We start from the raw sequence: 20,127 nt of genomic DNA on the forward strand, positions 1-20,127 counted from the left end.
GCTGTCCCAGTCCCCGTGCCACTGGTTCCCAGTGGGACTGGCTCTCCATGCCCTCTCCCACCTTGCTTGCAGACCGGCAGTGCGGGGGCGAGCTGGGCGAGTACACGGGCTACATCGAGTCCCCAAATTACCCGGGGAATTACCCCGCCAACGTGGAGTGCACCTGGAACATCAACCCGCCCCCCAAGCGCAAGATCCTCATCGTGGTGCCGGAGATCTTCCTGCCCTCCGAGGACGAGTGCGGGGACGTCCTGGTCATGCGGAAAAACTGTAGGTAACCGAGCGCGCCGCGGGGGGAGCGCAGAGCCGTGGTTTGGCAGAGCTGAGCTGATTTATGCCGAGGGGAAAAGCCCCGTCCCGGGATGGAGGTGGTGGGGTGCTTCTAGGAAATGGGTGGGCGGGAGGGGGTCGGTGTCACCCGCCTGCTCGGTGCCTTGTTGGTTTGTAGGGCTGCGCACGGTGAGCTGGGCTGAGCGCCCTTCGGCACACTTTCTCCAGGGTTAAAACCTCTGGAAGGGAAAAAGGAACCCCATCCATTCCAGGGAAGGGATATGGGCACCCCTGCCATTTAACAGGAGGGGCTGGGAGGGGGCTCAGCCTCGCTGCACGTTGCCAATCCCACCCTGGTGCCCCCTGCTCTGCCCCTCGGCCCCCCTTTTGAGGGTTTGGCGCGGTGGGGCCGGGGTCGTCACGCAGCCCCCGGCCGTTCCCCTCGCAGCCTCGCCGTCCTCCATCACCACCTACGAGACGTGCCAGACGTACGAGAGGCCCATCGCCTTCACGGCCCGCTCTCGCAAGCTGTGGATCAACTTCAAAACCAGCGAGGCCAACAGCGCCCGGGGCTTCCAGATCCCCTACGTCACCTACGACGGTGAGCACGGGGAGAGCAGCTCGACCCGGCATCCCTTCCCTGCTACCCGGGGACCCCAAATCTGCACGCCTTGGGAGTGCCTGGGGAGGGGGGTGAAGGTTTGGGGATGCATCCCCTGAGCTGGTTTCTCGCTCGGGTGTTGCAGAGGACTACGAGCAGCTGGTGGAGGACATCGTGCGGGACGGCAGGCTGTACGCCTCCGAGAACCACCAGGAGATCCTCAAGGTGAGCGCGTCCCCGTGTGGGCCTTGTCACCGGGGGCTTAGCGGGATGCTTGGAGGGGTTTGGGATTCCCTGGCAGCCCTGGTGTGAGCGCAACTCAACTCCCTGCTTCGGTTCAGGGTCGTGCTGGGGTTTTGGGGAGCTGCCCCAGCGGGATCAGGAGGGGAGGGTGACCCCGGCTCTGCTTCCCCGCAGGACAAGAAGCTGATCAAGGCGTTTTTCGACGTGCTGGCGCACCCCCAGAACTACTTCAAGTACACAGAGAAGCACAAGGAGATGCTGCCCCGCTCCTTCATCAAGCTGCTGCGCTCCAAAGTCTCCAGCTTCCTCCGGCCTTACAAATAGCGCCCTGCCGCCCCGCGCCATGCGGCTGCCGAGGAAACCCTCCTCTCCCTCCCTTCTTACTTCACTTCTCCTCCTCCTCCCTTCTCGGCTCCGGCAGGACCACCACCACCTCCCGCTCCGCAGATGTCTCGGCACGCTCTGTCTCAGCCGCCGGCGATGCTGCTCCTCTCTTCCGAAGCAGCTTCCCCCCCAAAAAAACCCCTTTTGAATTCCCTTTTCGCCTCCGCGCCGGCTCCGTCCCGCTCCTCGATGCCACCGGCACCCCGGGGCTCAGCCGGGAGGTGACGCAGCTCCTGGGTCCTGGCCATCAGCACAGCTTGGCGGAGGAGATGGGGGCAAAAAAAAATAATAAATCACACGACGTGATGCCTGCTTGATTAAAAAATAACAAGGAGAAGGTAAAGGACGGCGCGGCAGCGGGCGCACAGGGGCACCGGTGCTCGGCGCGGGAGGAGGAAAGCCAAGCCACGTTCCCGGAGAACAACGTCTGGCTGCACGGGAGAGAAAAACTGCAGCGACCGAGGAGGGCTTCAGCCGGCCGCCTTCCCACCCCCCTGTCCCCCCCTCCTGGAGACACTTGTGCCAAGGAACCAGACTTTCTTGCAAGCTCTGCCAAAGAGGAACTCGTCGACGGAAAAAGCAAGCTTTGTGAAGAGCAGGAGTAAATGTTTGTGCACTAGGATATCCTCCTTTCTACCTTTTTTTTTTTTTTTTTTCATATGTATTAAGTGCAATCGTTTGAGTCTTCTTTATATTATTTAGAGGGAAGTTTTTTTTTGTTTTGTTTTTGTTTTTGTTTTCTACTAGAAACTACGATATTTATACCTGCCTGAGAAATGAGAATGTGTGTCTGCCACAGAAACAAACCAACCAGCCCAGCCCTGGATTGCCAGCGAGCGATGCGATGGCGTTTTCAGGCCTTGGAACCTTTTCTGCCGCATTTTTTTTCCCAAAAAAATAACGCTTTTGGTGGACAGCCCACGCCTCTCTCTGCGGGGAAGCGGGGCTTGGCCACGCTGCGTGGTGGGGTGAGTTTTTGGGAGGCCTCAAGGTGTCTCTGTCCATAAACAGCATCGGTGCCACGCGTTTTGGGGCTGATCCGGAGCAGTTTGGGATTGTCGGAGGCTGCCAGGAGGGCGAGGTGCAGCCCTCGGCCACGGCACCTCCTTGGTGCCACTTGCCAGGGGTTTTGTCATCCCGCTGCGCTCAGGGACCCCCCCGTGCCCCCCAGCATCTCTGCCCCCAGGGACTGGGGTCTGCGCCCTCCTCGGCTCTCGGGAAGCTTTGTGCTTCCAAGTGCCTTGGGGTGCTGGGTGCCACCTCGGGGTGCTGGATGTCACCTTGGGGTGCAGATGCCACCATGGGGTGCAGGTGCCACCCTCGGAAACGCGGTGGCACCAATTTCCTGAGCTCCCCCCCAGGCTTGCAGGAGCCTGAGGGATCCATCCTGCCCTCAGAGGCACCACAGTGACGATGGCATCGTGGGGGTCACCGTGGCTGGACAGGACCCTGGGGACAGGGACTGACCCCGCTGCCACCCGGCACCCTCTTGTCCTCCTCCCCAGCCCTCGTTCCCACGGGGTCTTGGCTGTCACCCCCCCATCCCCAACCCCATCCTGCTGCTCCTGGAGGGAAGGTGCTGGGCTGGGGCTCAGCTCTGCTGCTGCCTGTCCCCACCCCTGCTTTTCACTGTCCCTTGACCTCACGTGGGGCGAGCCCCCCTCCCCAGGCTCTTAACGAGCAATTATTTATTGCACCACGTCCCCCTCGATGACCCAGGCTGGGTCCGTGCCAAAACCGTCTGCTCACCCGGGTTTCCCCTCCTCAATTTGGACCCCAAGAGCTTCTCCCAGGCGTTATGAGGGGCTCAGGCTGGATTAGGGCTGGCAGAGCGGGGCTGAGGTTTGTCCCCAGGATGCTGGAGGCTGCCCTGATCCCTGATTCATCGCAGCTGCGGGCTCGTCCCTCCTGCCGCCCGGCTCCCAGCCCGCTTGGAAGCTTCGACATCTGGGGGCCGAGCTCTTTGTCACTCGGTTGGTGCCTGCGAGCAGCTGCTTTGATGCACAAAAGCTGTTGTAGGGATTTGGAGTTTTTTTTTTCTCTCTTTTTTTATTGCTCTAGGGTAGTCGCAGCGGAGCAGTGACCGCTGAAAGGGGCTTTCATATTTTAGAAGAAATAAAAGGACCAAAAAAAACCCACCCCGGGAACGCACGCCCTGGTGGCCCCGGTGCAGTGCAGCCCCTCCTTCCTCCCCCCAGGTTTTTTTTTTTTTTTTTTTTTTTTTTTTCAGTCTCCATGATTTAAAATCGGGGCTGCTGCCGCCGGGAACCCTGCGGGGCTGTCCTGGGTGCCACATGTCCCCACGCCGGCCACCTCCGTCCCCAGAGGCAGCTCTGGAAGAGGCGAGCCGGGTGGCACGTCCTGGCGTGAAGGACAAAGAGCTCTGGTACCAAATCCTCCCCTTTTTCACCAATATTCCCAATCAACCCCCCCGAAAATCCACGGGGCCACCAGGAAGGAGCGGGTCCTTTTGCCACAAATCCCCCAAAAAATGACTCAGAAAAGGTTTGAAAGGCTGAAAACGGCACCAGCCACCTCTCGGATGGATTGAATGTCTCGACGCGGGGAACGTAACGAAGGGTTGTTGTGTGTTCTGTCGTTTTTGTTTTTTTTTTTCATGTTGGAATATTTATATCTGCCTTTTGCAGTAGGCCGTGATTTACCATCTCCAGCAAAATGAGTAAAGTTAACGAGAAAGATGTAGTTCATAAAGTTATTTGCACTTGATTAAAAAAAAAAAAAATGTATCTGAACTTTGTAAAAAGAAATGTTTGCATTTTGTATTGTCTTTTTTTAATTATTAAATGGAATTTCTTGGTGTTGTGTTGATCTTTCAGAAACTGGCTCTGACACTTATTTTAAAGGTTTCTAACAGCAGGCTCCAGAGCTGGTTTCATTGTTTTGTTCCCTTGGATGCTACGACACGCTCTGTTCAAGGGTAGAGGGCTTTTTTTCTTTCCCCCAGAAATTTAAATCCTATAGCCTGCCATCAGCCCACCAGCCACCACACAATGTATTTATTTATATACGTTAATTAAATGCACTGAATCTCATTTTTAGCCCAGAAATTGGACAGGGACTGGTTCGGGACCCCTCTGCTAGGCCAGAGCAAAGCAAAGCTGCCAAGAACCGCTCCTTGTACTGGGGCCAGCACCAACCCCTTGCTGAGAGCCCCCAGCAGGGCCCGTTCCCCTAAATCTAAAGGTGACTGGGGCCAGCTGGAAAGCCCCATCAGGTCCTCACGAGCTGCTGCTGGGCAGGAGGAGCCCCTGACCCTTCATTGGTCCCTGTAAGGACAGCAAAACCCTATAAATGTGAGCCCACCCCCAGGAGCAAGGAGGCTGCTGGAGCAGGGAGCTGCCCCCATGAGGTGAGGGACCCTTCTGGGGAGGAGCGGGGGGAACCTGGGGCCCCACCTCGACTGCTGAGCAGTGACCCCACTGTGAGCCCTCAGCTTTGTGGTAACAACCTCCCTTTTGCTTGTTTTAGGTGTTATTCTAGGTGTTAATGGAGCTGTTCCCCCTCCCTCCTGCTCTGGTTGTGGGATCAGAAGCCTGTCCCTCCCAAGCAACCCCCTTTTGTTGCTCCTCCAAAAGCCCCAATGTGAATTCTGATGCTCCCCTTGAACTCACGTCCCCACCAGCAGCTCCTTACAGAGCCCTGCCCAAGCAGCTTTGGAGAAACACCACCAAAACGCACCGTCAGTGTCCTAAAAAGTTTATTGCTGCCCTCTCAGTACAGGCGCTGGGGCTTCCCCATGGTGCTCTTGATGTACAGGGCACGCACGTTCTGCCAGTTCTTCTTCAGCAAGGACACCAGGAAGTTGATGGCCAGGTGGATGTTGTAGACGAGTTCGTCCTCCGTCATCTTCACGTGACCCACGGCCACGGCCAGACAGAGCACCTGGGGACAGCACAGCGGGGTCACGCACACGCTGAGGCGCACAGCAAGAACCCAAGGCCCTGAGGTATCAGATCCCCGCCTGCTCTGCCAGCTGGACGGGATTTCCCCAGCTCATCCAGGGTTAGGAGTGTAACGCGCTGTGAGCAGGTGGGGAGCGGGCTAAAACCTCTCCTCTACCTCTGATCCCGTGCCCTGCTCGCCAGGCAGCGCTGGCATGTTCCCTGCGAGCTGTTAACCCAGCCCGTAAGCTCCGAACTTCACCCCTAAGCGTGGCGCCTGCTTCGCTTTCTGTTTTGGCAGCAGCCCCTTCTTTCTGCGCACAACGCACGCGGGGGCCAAGCCTCCGCCTGCCAGCCTCGCCAAGCAGCTCGCAAGGCAACGCTCCCCACAGGCCGAAGACAAAAGGATTTACGAGCGAGCTGACAAGGGAAGTGTCAGGATATCATTAGCTCGGCTGCTTGAAACGCTGCAGCATTTGCAAACTCTCCCATTCGCTGGGTCCTTCCAGTTGTTGTGCCCTCGAGCCCAGATCAGCTGGAGTCCGAGGGCGCACCTCAGCTAGCAGAGCTGCTAATTCTGAGCAATACCCAGGAGTCGCATTTAGACCACTGGCAGAGAATTAACATGCCTAAATGGGGTTGTTTTGGTTTCAGGGAGTCCTTCCCAGCTCTGACAGAGAGAGCAGACACCCGCAGAGCTGCCACGAAGCTCAGTTTTGAAGTCGAGCCCCAAAGCACTGCTGCCTGCACAGCCCCACTGGGCACCAGGGCCCCACCCTGCAAGTGTCACCCGCTCGCTGCGAGAGGAGTGTTAATTACGAGCCATTGTGCTCAGCACTCCCATCAGGATCGCCTCCGAATCATTTGCTCTAAGATCTTTCAACCGCAAATTGCTCCTTCCCAGTTAGCAGCTGAACGCTCTGGTGGCTGCAGCCCTTTGCGCTGTGATGCTGCTCCCAGGAGCTGGTCGAAGATGCTGCAGGGACACCTACAGCCCGGAGCAGAGATCGCAGCCACGCACAAGGGATCTCCTGCCAACCCCCAGGTAAGGCAAGGAGCTGCCTCAGCAGCTCCAAGCCCTGTGCTTTTTTTTTTTACCTTCTTCATCTGAAACTTGATGGTGGATTTGACCTCGTCCACCTTGGCCACCAGGTTCTCATTGTGAGTGAGGAGAGAAGGGAATTTGCCAGCTTTGTTCAGGCCTGGACCCAGGATTCGAGGGATTTGCTTGATCAAGGACTCGGAGGCCAGGAAGGCATCGTACTTCTTGGCTGTGAGGAGAGCAAAGGTAGGTGAGGAAGGACCCTCAGCTCAGCTCAGCCTCTACATTTCCTCCCAACACACTCACATTTCCAGCATCCTGCCTTTTTCCAACCCTGTTATCACACCAGCCAGCCCTGCCAGGACCCAGCCTCACATCCTGACAGTGACCCCGCACCCCAGCTGTACGTAATTGTTCCCATGAAAAACATTTATTGTGCCACATCACTGCCACTCAACTCTGAGCTGCATCAGGAGCCTCCTCTGATGCTCCGTGCACGTGTGGAGGGGGATGTAACACCCACCTGCCAGGCCTAGCCCACAGCACACCTCCTGCATCACCTCCCACCTGCATGTGGTTCTGAGGTTAATTATGATTGAAGGCTAAGTTTTCTTTGCTTGACATGTGTCAAAATGACTGATTTTGCAGAAAGGGAAAAGCCCTATATGCTACCAGGTCAAAATAAGCCAATCACATTCTGCTCATGTAAATGGTGCAGGACTGAAACCAAGTCTTGCCCCCACTTTTACTCTGCTGTTGCTGCACTCCAGCTCCCTGACCAGGAAGGGAGCACCAGGGAACAGCGCTACCTTTGGGGAGATACCAACAGTTCTCCTGCATCCCCTCCTTCTGGGAGAGGGTGATCACCCAGCACTCCTGAAGAAGGATCTTAGCTCTTCTAGGTAGTTCTTAGCCAGATCCCTGTTCTTCTTGCTGACTTTAGGCAGTTTTCTGTTCTTTCCAACTAATCATGTCATGGAAATCCAAGCATGGGGAGAACCGTGCTGTTTGCCCAGCCCTCCCAGCTCAGCCACATCCCCACCACCACTCACCAAGCTTCTTCACCAACTTCTTGTTCTTGTTGAGTTTCTTCAGAGCCTCTATGTCCATGTGCGGGATGTCGACAGCCTTGGCCTCATCGCAGTGCTGCTGATCCCCCAGCAAGCACACCGAGAACTTGGGCCGGGGGGTTGATTTCAGCCTGCGGACACAACCCGAGTCACCCCACACTGCAGGACCACGCACCAGAGCGACCCCACCACGGTGCCACCTTACCGCAGCGCCTCGCCGCCTTCCTCCACGGCTCCTCACCTGCCCTCGCGGGCAGGGCGGTGGGGGCAGCGCCGTGGCTTTGCCCGCACCTCCCCTCACGTTTTAAGACCCAGGGTGGGGGTCCGTCCAGCACCACCCCCTGGGGAGGGGGCGTCCTGAACTACCCTGGGCGTTCAGCACCGCCTGGGCCAAGCGCCCTGCCCATCAGAGGGGGGCTGCGGGCTGAAGGCTGGGTGGGAGCGAGAGTTTGGCGAACCTGACGGTGCCGGAGAAGCGTTTGTCTTTCTGCGGGTCGTAGTTCTTCAGGCTGATCTGCAGCTCCACCGTCTCCACGAACCTGGAGGGGGGGGGGGGAAAAGGGGGAAAGCAGCCGGGTAAAGGCTCAGGGGGGTGAGGGAAGGGGGCAAGGAGTGGGCAGGGTGCCTGGGCCGGGCTCTTACTTGCGCTTCTTGGTCTTGCTGCCCTGCAGCACCTCCTTCACCGCCTCGTACAGGGTGTCGCGGGACACTTTGCTGCTGCGGGGGGAGAAGCGGAGCGGGCTCAGGCGCGGGGCTAGGCCGCGGGCGGAGGGCCAGCCCGCCGGGCCCGCCCCGCATCATCCGCGCTTCATCCCCGCTATCAGCCGCCATTCCCCAGCCCCTGGCCAACCCCCCGGGCCGCTCATCGGGGCCGGATGACAGCGGATGGCGGAGGATGGCGGCGGATGGCAGCGGCCGGCCCGCACCCACCTCATGGCGGCGGCTGCTCGGGCAGAAAGGAGGGGGGCGGGGCCCCGCGCGCTATAAATACGGCCGGAAATCTCGCGAGAACAGGAAGCGCCGGGCGCCATGCTGGGAGTGGCGCGGTGTGAGGCACGGAGCCGCCATCTTGGGTGCGGCACAGAGGGGGCACAGAGGGCTCGTGGCGGGTTCCGCCGCTTCTCGGCTGCCCTCCACGGGCCGTTCGTTCGCGGGCCGGCCCTGCCCGTGTTTACCCGGTGGTTTTGTGGAGGCAGCTCCACGGGCGAGCCCCGAAACGGGCCTGCCCACACCAGGCGCCCGGTGCCTTTTGGCTTCACCGTAGGGTACTGCGCATGCGCGCCTCACTCTCCTCAAGCAGTCCGTTGCAGCCCACTTCCGGGAGGCAGTGAGGGGCTGTGCGGCGCGGGGCCCCGGAACCTGAATAACCGCCCGCGGGTGGCCGGGGCATAGCGGCGCCTTCTGCCTCTATGCTGGTTGCGGGGCGGGCCGCGCAGGGGCCGGGCCGCGGTGCATGGCGGGCCGGCGGCGGACTCGGGCCCGGCGGGTTGCCTCAGGTCGGTGCCGGGGGGCGGGGGGAGGGGCCCAGGGGGGTCCCAGGACCTGAGGGGGGGACCCCAAAAGGGGAGTCCCGGGGGGGTCCCCTCAGCCCCGGGGGGGTGTTCGGGCTCCGGGGGGGGCACAGCACGGGGGGAGGCTGCTGTGGGGAAATAGTGAGGTGAAATGATGAAGTATTAGGGTGAAATGATGGAATATTGGCGGTTTGGGGAAGGAGAAGTGAAATATTAGGGTGAAATGACAGGATATTGGTGGTTTTGGGAAGGAGAAATCAAATATTTGGGAGAAATGATGAAGTATTAGGGTGAAATGATGAAATATTGGTGGTTCTGGGAAGGAGAAATGAAGAATTAGGGTGAAATGACGGGATATTGGTGGTTCTGGGCAGGCAAAAAGGTAAAATATCAGGGCAAAGTGATAAAATACTGGCAGTTCTGGGAAGTAAAATGATAAAAATACCAGGGCAAAGTGATAAAAGCCTGGGTTATCTCTGAGGTGACCCCCGAGGGGTCCTGCTGCAGGTGGGCATCAAAAGAAGTGCTCGGGGGGGGGGGGGTTGGCATCGCCTGCCTGAGGCCCGAAATTTGGGTCCCACATGTGATAAATCAAAGTTTACAATTTATTAAGCTGGGAACTGGGAAGGGAAGAGCAGCCCAGGACACCTCCAGGCGCTGTCAGCCCGCCCCTGCCAGCACAGCACAGCACAGCTCGCCTCCAGGCTGCGGGGTCGAGGTTTAAGGGGTCTGGGCACCTGTCCTGCAGGCCTTCTGGAGGAGGGTTGGGTGTGGCATTCACGCTGACTCTCCAAAGAGTCTGTCTGTCCGCAGGCTTGATGAGTTTTATCGTGTGTTTGTCTGTAGGCAGGCTGCTTGCCCTGCCTTTTAGACAATCCTGACGTTGGTATAGGAAAAATGCATCTTTTGGCCAATACAAGCCTTTACGGACTCCAAAAGTTTGCCATTCAAGCTTTTCTTCATGTCCTAGAGTCATAGGAACCTAGAATGGTAGAATCACCGAATGGTTTGGGATGGAAGGGGCCTTACAGATGTCTGGTTCCACCTCGACACCTTTCACTAGACCAGGCTGTGCTGAGCCCCATCCAGCCTGACCTTAAACACCGCCAGGGATGGGGCACCCACAGCTCCTCTGGGCAGCCTGTGCCAGGGCCTCACCACCCTCAGAGTAAAGAATTCTAATCTAAATCTCCCCTCTTTTATTTCAAAACCATTTCCCCTTGTTCTGTCACTCCACCCCCTGACAAAGAGTCCCTCTCTTGCTTTCCTGTGGCCCCCTCTAGGTAGTGGGAAGTTGTTATAAGGTCTCCCCAGAGCCCTCTCTTCTCCAGGATGAATATGCCAAAACCAACACGTATACTTCAGGGAAAAAAATAAAACTTGAATTGTTCTTTTTATTTCAGGCTTGTAAGGAAGAAGAGGACTCACTGTTCCACTGACCTCGTGCTCTGGGTCCCAGCGCTCCCCAAGAGCACGCCGAGTAAAGCGAAATTCATGTCTGAGGACAGGTCACCGGGGCAGGATGGAGAGCTTGGGCTTGCAAGCAGTGACCCTTAGTGATGGGACGACAGCCTACATTCAGCAGGCTGTCAAAGGTAACGGCTTTTTTGGGCTGGAAAGAACAAAAGCCTCTTGAACAGCCCCTTGAAATGGAAGTTGGAGTTCTCAAAAATGTCCTGATGTCACACGGGCTGTCGTGTAATTTGTGTTGTTGCTTTGTACTTACAACTGTGTTTGTTACCTGTGTGGCGTGCAGGACCTTATTCATCCAAATTCATCCAAAACTTCCCCTGAAGCTATGCAGAACGCTTACCTCCACTGAGGTGCGCAGCGTTTGGTTCACAGCAGTGCCCGTCTCACTCAAAGGGATGCAGATCTGATCTCAGTGTTGGTTAACTGTCGTGGCAGCAGTGCCAAACCCAACACTGGCCCTTATTTTGGGGTTTGTAGGGTGCTCCTTTCTTCACCATCTGCTGTTCCTGAGAAAAGGGACGTGTCATTTCCCGGCTCATGGAACAGGAATCAGGTTGCAAGGATTCCAGGTCCTTGTGATTTCTGGCTTGCTTACTTTTCTGTGTGAACTCTGGAAATTTGTTCAATACGTGGAGTTGAACTTTCTTGAAAACCACTAGGTTTTGTGACCTGTCCCCTAGACACTTTGCACCAGGTGAGAGCAACTGGGATTCCTTGAGTTCAGGTGGGATGGAGCAGTGTCTGCTCTGCACAGAATAACTGTAACTAAAACGTTATTGCAGGGTTACTCAGATTTGCACTATTTTTTAAGAGTCCAGTCTTCCCAACTCATCAAGTGCTTTAGACCCCTTTAGGACCTCTGATTTTTCTCCAAGAGTTGATCCTCAACCTAAGTAAAGAAAAAGTAAAGTAAAAGAAAAGAAAATAAAATAAATGTTCAGGTCACTGCTGATGCCATTACAAGCTGACAATTGAGCTTTCTCCAGCACAAGTCGAACTCCTTTCTACTTTAAATCCAAAGTGCTTAGCACACATCATTCTTTCTGCTTCTTGGCTTAAGGAGCCGTGAAGGGCAGCTTGTAAACAAGTGATGACTGAGGTTCTTTGTCTTCTATTCTCCTGTCTAGGAAAGGGAGGTCTGGGAAGTCAAGTTCCTCTGTGGCTGAGGGGAAAGCACGATAAATAACTGCTTATAAGCCTCCGTACACTGTCTTGTGTGTGACCGCCTTCCTTGAGAAGGCGCAGCCAAGGGGACAGCTCGTGAGACCAGAAGGGCTGTGGGCTCTGCGGGCAGCGCTAATGGTGTTGTTTTTAACTGTTCCAGATGCAAAGCTGATCGAAGGCCAAGTCATTGAACTTGAAGATGGGACCACAGCTTATATCCATCAGGTGACGGTTCGGAAAGGTGAGGACTGTAAGTTCACCTTCCTTCTCCTCAGAAGGACATTGATGTGATGGAAATCATCCGTGTCCCAGCAGTTGTGGCTCTAGTTTTGAGTCCTTCTAGGGTTAGTGTTGTTTTTTTTGTTGTTCATTTGCTTGTTTTAAATTTCCATGGTTTTGAGGCTGAGTGAGCAAGAACATAGAACATGTGATTTCCTGCATAGTTCTTAGCGATTTGTCAAGAAGCTAATTTTGCTGCTGTGGTAAGCAAATGCTTGTTAAGTGTTGTGCCACGTGTGGGCTCTCACATTTTGTCCGTCTGGATCAGAAGTCTGCAGGCAAGGCCAGCGAGCTGTGTGCTGTGCTTGTGCTAACTATGGAGCCCGAACAAAAATTGTTCCATTTAGGAGCAGCTGAACTGGAATTTCCTCTGACCTATAAGATAACATTCTGAAATAGTTGTTTGAGGGGGAAGGGTGTGGATTATTGGAAGCTTTGTCACCTTGTTCACTGGCCCATCAGCTATGAAAGGAGGTGATGATAGTCCCAGAAGTGATGGGAATTCCTTCCTGCCACAGGAAATGAAAGTGGCACAAAGCAATCCTCCTCAGCCAGGTATGAAAGAGCAGGTAGAAAGAAATAAGCTGCTCTGGACAGTCCTCCCTTCACCCTGCCAAGTTCTTTGCCACCTCCCATTTCTGTTCTCCAAAGGTTGCTTGAAATCCATTTTGTGTGCCTGGCTCTGCCCTTTTCCTCCCTTTATCCTCCTTCCTGTCTCCAAACACCCACACACAGTGCAAGGGCTTTTCATTGTCATCTCTGCTTCCCCTGCCGTGGGCTCTGTGAGTTATCTTCTACACATCTGTGCTAGAGCTGTACATCACGTCCAGGACGTAGCCTGACAGTTTATAATTGGTGAAATGTTGCATTACCCCGAAGAGCTAAAGAAGTGCCGTGAAATTACGCGTGAAGCCTGAAAAAAAGTCAAACATTAGGACTGAAGGGCTCAGGCAGTGTCTTAAAACTACAGTTGTGGTTACTGCAGTGCTCAGGAGCTGGTGCACTACCCCTCCATCTCATCTGAGTCTCCCAATAAAGTGTGTGGATTTTTTTCCCCTTTTTTTTCAGAGCCTGTATCTTTCGAAGACGGGCAGCCAATAGTGTTGGAAGATGGCAGCATGGTCTACATACAGAACGCACCTAAAGGTAAAATATTCCCCTTTCGTGGCAGCTGGAGCAGAAAGTGCTGAATTGTCACGGGGCTTCAAGGCTGTAGGTAGCCTGGGGAGATGACGGGTGGCTCCCTCTCAGCAGCTCTTACATTTGATTTTGTTGCTTCCCCTTGCAGAAAATTACGACTCCAGCACTTTTGAGGCTGTCCAGCTCGAGGATGGTTCCACCGCCTACATACATCGTCCTGTCATCGTGCCCCCTGGCAGCACCGTCCTGGAAGTGCAGGCAGAAGCTGGGCTGGAGGAGTTAGCTGGAGAGGAGGAAGACGATGCCTTTGATGTCGAGACCATTAACGCATTAAAGCAGTATGCCAGCAAGGTGAGGATGCAAGCCTTCTTTCATGGTCTGCCAGCAGTGCTGAGGGACTGGTGTACTACTCCGCATTTGGCCTGGAGTTTGTTACCTCCTTTCATTTGCACTTCCATGTGTCAGTTTTACAGCAGTGCCGACTCTGGGAAGAGAAGCTAGGCAGGGCTTTTGTGAGAGCGCCAGCCCTGGTGGGTGGCTGACAAGGACCTGGAGTGTGTCAGGTTCCTATTTCACCACCTAGCTGGTACCTGCAAAGTGCTGGGCCTTCTACCCTTAAGCTACTGCAGGCACAGGTTTGGGAAAGCAGGGAGGTGCTGTGATACAGCTTGGACTTTTTTTCTTGCTTTGTGTGTCCTCCCCTTGTAGTTTTTTTCTTCCTGTGTGCCTAGGTTTCTCCTAACACCACCTGGGTATGATACTCTCTTCCATATGTGGTTCAGGCAGCAGATTGAGACAAATCTTTTACGTGTCAAGAGTGGCTAAGTTACACCCACTGTTCCCATGTTAAAAAAAAAAAACAAGCTTAAAAGCTGTAATAGCTTCCAATCTTAACACATTTGGCACTGCAGGGCCTACCAACATCTGTAGTTTTGTGTGCTGACATTTTCTCCCATCCATCTTCATGGTGTTGAAGGGGCTACAAGGAGTGTGCTGATACAGTGCTCAGCTGGGCAGCTAAAAAGATGGCAGAGCTTCTTGCTGTGGCAGGACCAGCCTCCCCCAGCTCCCTGGAGAAGAGCAGGGTGCTGCTGCTGCTGGGAATGCTTTTGTGCACTGGTTGCTCACAGGCTCTGCGCTGTACCAAGGTGTGAGTAGTGCCTTGCATCTTTGTTTCCAGGTGTCTGACAAGGAAGGAGAGGGAGTAACTAATGCTTCTCATGTGAAGAGCGAGGAGTCCAGCGATGTCCCTTCTCAGGTCTGAATTTTTCAGAGATGCATTTCTAGAAGTAGGCTACACTCCTTGATGCAGAGCACTGAGCTAGTAATAATAATCTTTTTGGGGCTTCTCTGCAACATTAACAAATCTGTTAGCTACTGGTTTTACAAATGAGCCAAGTGAAGCATGGAGAGGTGAGTTATGTGTCTGAGAATACCCAGTGAGTTGGGAGGTAGGAATGGGAAATTCTGCTTCCTGCCCTGTCACCTGTGTCACACCGTGTGTGTACAAGCTGTGTGTGCAGGAACGCGCTTTGTGGGGCTAACTGAAGGAGTGCACATGTATGGCAAGGAAGGAACTGATCTGTGTGGGCTTTGCAAAGCCTCCTCTAGTGGCTGGTTGAATTAATTTCCTAATTTCCATACATCTCTTGGCAGGAATTGCAGGAGGAAGAAGTGCACGGCAGTGAGAAGGGGCAGCAGGTTGGCACTAAAGCTTTCCGTTGTGGGTACAAAGGCTGCGGCCGCCAATATACCACAGCTCACCATCTGAAGGTAAAGCAGCTCATGTGCAGTCAAACAGTGTGCAAACCAAACAGACCCCTGGATACTAATGCCAGATCAGAATGTGCCTTTACAAAGGAGCAGGGAAACGCTCCTGGGAGAAGGTCAAATGCTCCAGGGGATGTCAGGGTATCCTTTGGTCGCATCACTCTGCAGTGAGTTTTTCTCTGAGGTCTTTAGGGAGGTGCTTTCAACCTTGAAGGAACAGGAAAAAGCATCTGTAAGTTCAAAAAAGTCAAGTGGGAACACGTCAGTGGGAAGAGGTTTTGACCCATGAGAGACAGATGTGTTAATTGCCCACCATGAAACCCAGCAGAGAACTTCAGATTCTGTCCAACAGCTACGTTTCTTCAATTTTCCTTCCCCCTTTGTCTTAGACCTCACTTTGTGGACAATTCTTTTTCTTCCAGGTACATGAACGTGCTCATACGGGTGACCGGCCATACGTGTGCGACTTCCCAAGCTGTGGGAAAGCGTTTGCTACAGGTAAAAATTTCTCTTGTATCAAAATTGTCTTCAGTCCTGTTGAAACCACTCTTGAGAACATCAGCCATTCTTTCCAGCAGAGCGCAAGAAGCACAGCTAGCTTTTAAAGCCTTCTGAGAAGGAATTTCAGTGTGGGAGGCTGCTCAGGACTTTGTTGATTATGAAGTTGATTGATTATTAAAGGAGTTAAAAGAAGAAACTGAGTTGTGAGGGATGTTGTGAGGCACTTTGGATATTTCTTCCCCTTCAGCTTTGCAGACACAGGACAGATGTGTGCGTGAACTGAGAGGTGGTGCAGAGCTTGCAGTGTTATTTCCTTCTAATAAAAATAACTGTGCAGTTTCGTCACTGGGCAGGGTATGGGCTGAAGAGCCATGTGAGAACACACACTGGTGAGAAACCATACAAGTGTCCAGAAGACATGTGCGGCAAAGCCTTCAAAACTTCTGGGGATCTGCAGAAACACATCCGGACACACACAGGTGAGCAGTACAAGAGGAGAACCGAGCTCCCTATCAAAAGGGTCTCCAGGATGCAGTACTGCCTCAGCCTTTGGGTCATGCCTTTTATATCTTGGGTGAAGTGAGGCAGAACTGAGGTTTTCTTCAGCCAGAAGTAGACGGGCAGTAGAAGTCACACCAGGGGCTGTTGACTCACTATCAGCAGAGCAAAAGGGGTTAAAGATGTCAGTGTTGCTGGAGGCAGTGAGCCTCCAGCTGGGACTGATCGGAGGTCTCCTTAGTGTAATACTGAGGAGGAGCGGAGGGGTGCAGGTGTCCAGGGCATCCCCAGCAGCTGCTCTGATCCACCTTGCTCTGTCAATGCAGGTGAGCGACCCTTCAAGTGCCTGTTTGCGGGCTGTGGCCGCTCGTTTACCACCTCCAACATCCTCAAGGTTCACATCCGAACGCACACGGGTGAGCGTCCCTACATGTGTCCAGAGCCCAACTGCGGGAGGGGCTTCACCAGCGCCACCAATTACAAGAACCACATGAGAATCCACACAGGTAAGCAGGGGAGGGGAGGAAACAGGCACCTGCTCCTCCCCACTCAGCTGCCTGCAGCCACCGAGTGTGGCAGCAGGGAAATCTGGGGGACTGAGATGGTCGTTTCCAGGCCAGGCATTTTAGGGTTAGGTTTAGGGAATTAAATTAAGTGGGAATTGTTTTATCGGGCTGATTATTATTCCACCTGTTCCAGTGGTCTGCCTCCAGCTGTTCCCCCTTGATGGGGAATCTCTTCACGGAGCGCGATGAGGGTGAGTGGGTTAAACTCTGCTCTGTGACCTCTGCCCTAGGGGAGAAGCCATACGTCTGCACCGTGCCGGGCTGCGGAAAGCGCTTCACGGAGTACTCCAGCCTCTACAAGCACCACGTGGTGCACACACGCTGCAAGCCCTACGCCTGCAAGAGCTGTGGGAAGACCTACCGCCAGACCTCCACGCTGGCCACGCACAAGCGCAGCAGCCACGGCGAGCTGGAGGCCATGGAGGAGAGCGAGCAGGGCCTGTACGAAGAGCAGCAGCTGGAGGGTGAGCATTCGTTCCCCCATAGCCTGTGGCGTGCTGGGGCTGGCCCTGTGGCAGAGAGGAGAGAGATGACAGCAAGGACCTGGGGACCTGAGACCTGAATCTGTGTTGTGACCTTCAGCCTCGCTCATTGTGCCCAGATTTGTGTCATGGCCAAAAGGAAAAGGCTGCCCCTGGGCCTAGCTGTATGTCATGGGCTGGGAATGGAATTTCTTCCTCTCCATAGTACAAGGAGAGAGAAAGGTCCTTTCTTTTTTCCCAGCCGGCACTGGGCTGTTGTCACTGTGATCTGCTCCTCAGGGAGCAGGCAGGTGCTGGGGTCAGGTGGGTGTTGTCATATTTTAATCAACACTTCTCGCTCCAATTTTGCTCTTCTATTTCTCTGGCTCAGCTGCTTCTGAGGAAGGCTCCCCCACGAAGAGCCAGCACATTGCTTTCCTGTCAGAGATGGAGGAAGACGAGGATGAAGAGGAAGATGACGATGTTATGCCTGCACAGGTCTCACTCATCTCTCCGGATGGGACAGAGCAGGTACGGATGCTAACAGCCTGCAGCACTTGGGGCAGAGCGGTCATCCGAGTGAGGTTCTGCCTCTCCCAACCCTGTGTGCCTTGGGGTGCTTCCCAGTGCCACTAAACAGATGTCCTGTGGGGGATGGATCTCAGTGTGGCCTTCTCTTCAAGGCTTTTTTTTCAGTGTAAAGCAGGCCCTGGGGCTCTGTGGGCTCTGTCCTTACAGCCTTATCCCACCCCTGCAGCCGTGATGTGGAGGGTAAATCACAGGCCTCTGGTCCCTGCCTCAACTTTTGGCTGGATAGGGTCTTGCAGACATTTATTTGGACTTGTGTGCAGCTCCTGCCAACCCTCGCCTCCTGCCCAGCTGTCGAGAGGCAGCTCCCAATCTTTGCTGACACGGGTTGGATTTGGAGATAGCTTTTTATTTCAGCCTGTAAATGGCAGTGCGTTTCTTGCACGTACTTCCCTTCACCAGCTGCCTGTGTGCTGACTGGGAAAATCTCCTTCTGTGGCATGGGGCAGAGGAAGCAGCTGCCATGAGTAAGGTTTGTTTCCTCTTAGTGTGAGGTGCTGCCTGCATGAGCTGTTATTGAGGAGCCCAGAGAGAGAGATAGGAAGGGGAGGCGTGATTGAAGGGGTAGAGCTGGAGACTGGAGGTCTGTGAGGACTCCACCGATTCTGTCACCCTGGGCAAAGTCCTTGGGGTTCTCTGTGCCCTAGATCTTCCACACGAGGGAGGGGAGAGTATTTCATCCTTACGAGACCTTGCTGTTGCTAAATTCAGGAGTTGTGTAAGGCTTCCTGAGAAGCCAGCCCGGCTGAGAGCACGTTTTTACGCTGCCCAGGTCAGTTTGTCACAGGAAGACCTGCAGGCCCTGGGCAGTGCAATCAGCGTGGTGACGCAAAGCGGGGCCCTCGCGGTGCCCGAGGAGGAGCTGGTGGCTGATGACACAGACACCGTGACCGTGGTCAATGCCGACGGCACCAAAACGCAGCCGGTACGGGCAACGCGGGGCCTGCCCTCATCCCTGCAGAGCTACAGCCTGCGAGGAGGGGGTCACATTTCATTTTAAGACACGACTGGGTTTTGTTTTAACCTTCCCCTAGGTCACCATTGTCACTTCTGGGGCCGTTGTGTCCGAAGAGTCAGCAGTGGCATCCCTCTGCCATCAGCAGGTGGCTTTGCTGGCGACCGCCAACGGCACGCACATCGCCGTGCAGGTACCACGCCGCGCCCGGAGCGAGGCTGAGCGGTGCTGCTGCTGCCCCGGCCCCTTTGTTCCTCTGTGCATGTCCCCACCGCTGGCTTCGGCTGCCACCTCTTGCTTTGCTGCACCCTCGCCTGCCCGAGTTGCTCGCTCCTTAATTCTCAGCTGCCTGGAGTGCAGGGGAGAGCAGGGGCACGCTCCTTAGAGCGCAGGATGTTCCCTCGTAAGCAGCAAACCCCATCACAACCGTGCCTCTGCTTTGTCCCTCTGCTTCATACCCCTGTCACCCACGCTTCTGTCCTCGGGGGGCAAGCCCAAGCCTCCTGAGCCCACTTTTGGGGAGCGCAGTGTTCTCTTTCTCTTTCCTTCACTAGCTAGAAGAGCAGCAGAGCCTGGAGGACGCCATCAGCATGGCAGCAGCAGCAATCCAGCACGAACCCCTAACACTCGATGCAGCCGTGTCTGACAACGGGTGCTGAGACCCCGAAGAGCCTCCCGGGCGGGGAAAGCAGGCGGCCCGAGCCTGTTTCTCCACGGGGGCATCGAGATCTGCAGGAACGGGGCCAGCAGGCACATGGAAGCCGTGTGGTACCCAGGTGCAGGAAGGTGTCTGAGGCCAGCTGAACGTGGCTGGCGCGCACCGGGCAGGTGCTGAGAACCGATGCTGCAGCGTTGGGCTGCCAGGGTGATGCTGCTGGAAGGGCTCCTCTCAACACGCAGCGGTGTCCAAGATCCCGGCTGCTGCCTTCTGCTGGAGGCTCTGCTGTTTTTTCTGGGCTCTGAGCAGTGATTTTGATGCTCCTCGCCTCGGACACTGCTTCCCTCTGTCTGGAGCCGGCAGGTTGTCTCTTCTATTGCTCACTTCATGGCTGAGGTTTCCAACACCTGCCAGTCTCCCGCAGTAGATACAGAGCCACGGAGATTTCATCAGTCTCAGAGAGAGCCAAATGTTTTTGGGGTGGCGTTTCCTTTCCCCTCCCTCCTGAAATGGCCCCACAGCTCCCCTTTTCCGCCAACCCTTCATGAAAGGGGCAAGGGGGCAGCAAATGCACAGAAGCAATAAAGCCCTGTCTGTGAGCCCAGGCTGTCCTGGGCCGGGTGTTAGAGGGAGAGCCCCACCCTGATGCTGGAAATCAGCGTTCCCAGGGGTGCGCACGGAGCAGGCACCTGGGTGTGACAGGAGTTTTCCCATCTCTTTACCACGCTTCTCTCTGCTCTCGAGCAAATTTCAGCAGCAGACTCAGCGCCATGAGGCAGAAGGAGGTGAACTGATACTTGTGGGGCGCTGAGGTAGGTTTGGATGTTATTGGAAATTAAAAAATAAAAGTTGTTTTGTTTTGTTTAAAAAAAAACTCTCTTTCAGTCCTTGGAGGCAGCGGCTGGCAGAGGATGGGAGGGGGGCTTGGATTTTATTATTTTCCAGATGTAAGGATCAAGGAAGTTCAGGAGATTTACTGAATTGACCGAGTGTCCTGCCAAAGCAGTGGTTGTCCACGAGCAGTGCTGAGGGGGGGGGGGTGTGAGCCAGG

General features: G+C 55.0%; 3 protein-coding genes and 1 long non-coding RNA gene across 11 annotated transcripts in view; 3 read left to right on the forward strand and 1 right to left on the reverse strand.

Annotated features, from left to right (window-relative positions):
- SCUBE3 (signal peptide, CUB domain and EGF like domain containing 3) overlaps positions 1 to 4,316 on the forward strand; it is a 35,864-nt gene extending 31,548 nt beyond the window's left edge. For 5 of the 8 annotated variants that reach the window (XM_072028321.1, XM_072028322.1, XM_072028324.1 and 2 more), the window contains 4 exons: positions 73 to 274; positions 719 to 871; positions 1,017 to 1,096; positions 1,289 to 4,316. In XM_072028321.1, the coding sequence (XP_071884422.1) occupies positions 73 to 274; positions 719 to 871; positions 1,017 to 1,096; positions 1,289 to 1,815 (962 nt within the window). In that variant the 3' untranslated portion in view covers positions 1,816 to 4,316. The remainder of the gene's footprint in view (positions 1 to 72; positions 275 to 718; positions 872 to 1,016; positions 1,097 to 1,288) is intronic. The other 3 variants (XM_072028326.1, XM_072028327.1, XM_072028328.1) reach the window with 1 other exon arrangement.
- Positions 4,317 to 4,819: 503 nt separating this feature from the next.
- LOC119713953 (uncharacterized) lies at positions 4,820 to 5,357 on the forward strand. The gene is made up of 2 exons (XR_005261099.2): positions 4,820 to 4,868; positions 4,988 to 5,357. It is a non-coding gene; the product is annotated as an uncharacterized lncRNA (long non-coding RNA).
- On the reverse strand, positions 5,200 to 8,529 carry RPL10A (ribosomal protein L10a). The gene is made up of 6 exons (XM_027444711.3): positions 8,443 to 8,529; positions 8,155 to 8,229; positions 7,971 to 8,051; positions 7,495 to 7,643; positions 6,499 to 6,671; positions 5,200 to 5,401 (listed from the first exon to the last, which is right to left on the reverse strand). The coding sequence occupies exons 1-6, from the start codon at positions 8,445 to 8,447 to the stop codon at positions 5,231 to 5,233; spliced, it is 654 nt and encodes a 217-aa protein (XP_027300512.2). The 5' UTR covers positions 8,448 to 8,529; the 3' UTR covers positions 5,200 to 5,230.
- A 324-nt stretch (positions 8,530 to 8,853) lies between these two features.
- ZNF76 (zinc finger protein 76) lies at positions 8,854 to 19,950 on the forward strand. Its single transcript, XM_027444710.3, has 15 exons — positions 8,854 to 9,008; positions 10,427 to 10,618; positions 11,821 to 11,901; positions 13,008 to 13,085; positions 13,228 to 13,430; positions 14,260 to 14,337; positions 14,736 to 14,852; positions 15,272 to 15,347; positions 15,704 to 15,829; positions 16,175 to 16,354; positions 16,645 to 16,878; positions 17,267 to 17,406; positions 18,236 to 18,388; positions 18,498 to 18,611; positions 18,973 to 19,950. Exons 2-15 carry the CDS (start codon positions 10,546 to 10,548, stop codon positions 19,075 to 19,077), a joined length of 1,758 nt encoding a protein of 585 aa, XP_027300511.3. The 5' UTR covers positions 8,854 to 9,008; positions 10,427 to 10,545; the 3' UTR covers positions 19,078 to 19,950.
- Positions 19,951 to 20,127: the final 177 nt, after the last annotated feature.

The sequence above is a fragment of the Anas platyrhynchos genome, chromosome 27 (assembly GCF_047663525.1).
Source record: "Anas platyrhynchos isolate ZD024472 breed Pekin duck chromosome 27, IASCAAS_PekinDuck_T2T, whole genome shotgun sequence".
Lineage (NCBI taxonomy): Eukaryota > Metazoa > Chordata > Aves > Anseriformes > Anatidae > Anas > Anas platyrhynchos.

What these genes read in the sequence shown, in the direction of transcription:
- RPL10A (XM_027444711.3), bottom strand. An exon ending in CGCTTCTCCGGCACCGTCAG is followed by an intron (nt 7,644 to 7,970) that starts GTTCGCCAAACT and finishes TTGTGTCCGCAG; the next exon opens with GCTGAAATCAACCCCCCGGC. An exon ending in TCAAGTTTCAGATGAAGAAG is followed by an intron (nt 5,402 to 6,498) that starts GTAAAAAAAAAA and finishes TGCTGTCCCCAG; the next exon opens with GTGCTCTGTCTGGCCGTGGC.
- ZNF76 (XM_027444710.3), top strand. Translation starts at nt 10,546, where the DNA reads ATGGAGAGCTTGGGCTTGCAAGCAGTGACCCTTAGTGATGGGACGACA. An exon ending in TCAGGTGACGGTTCGGAAAG is followed by an intron (nt 11,902 to 13,007) that starts GTGAGGACTGTA and finishes CTTTTTTTTCAG; the next exon opens with AGCCTGTATCTTTCGAAGAC. An exon ending in CCACAGCTCACCATCTGAAG is followed by an intron (nt 14,853 to 15,271) that starts GTAAAGCAGCTC and finishes TTTTTCTTCCAG; the next exon opens with GTACATGAACGTGCTCATAC.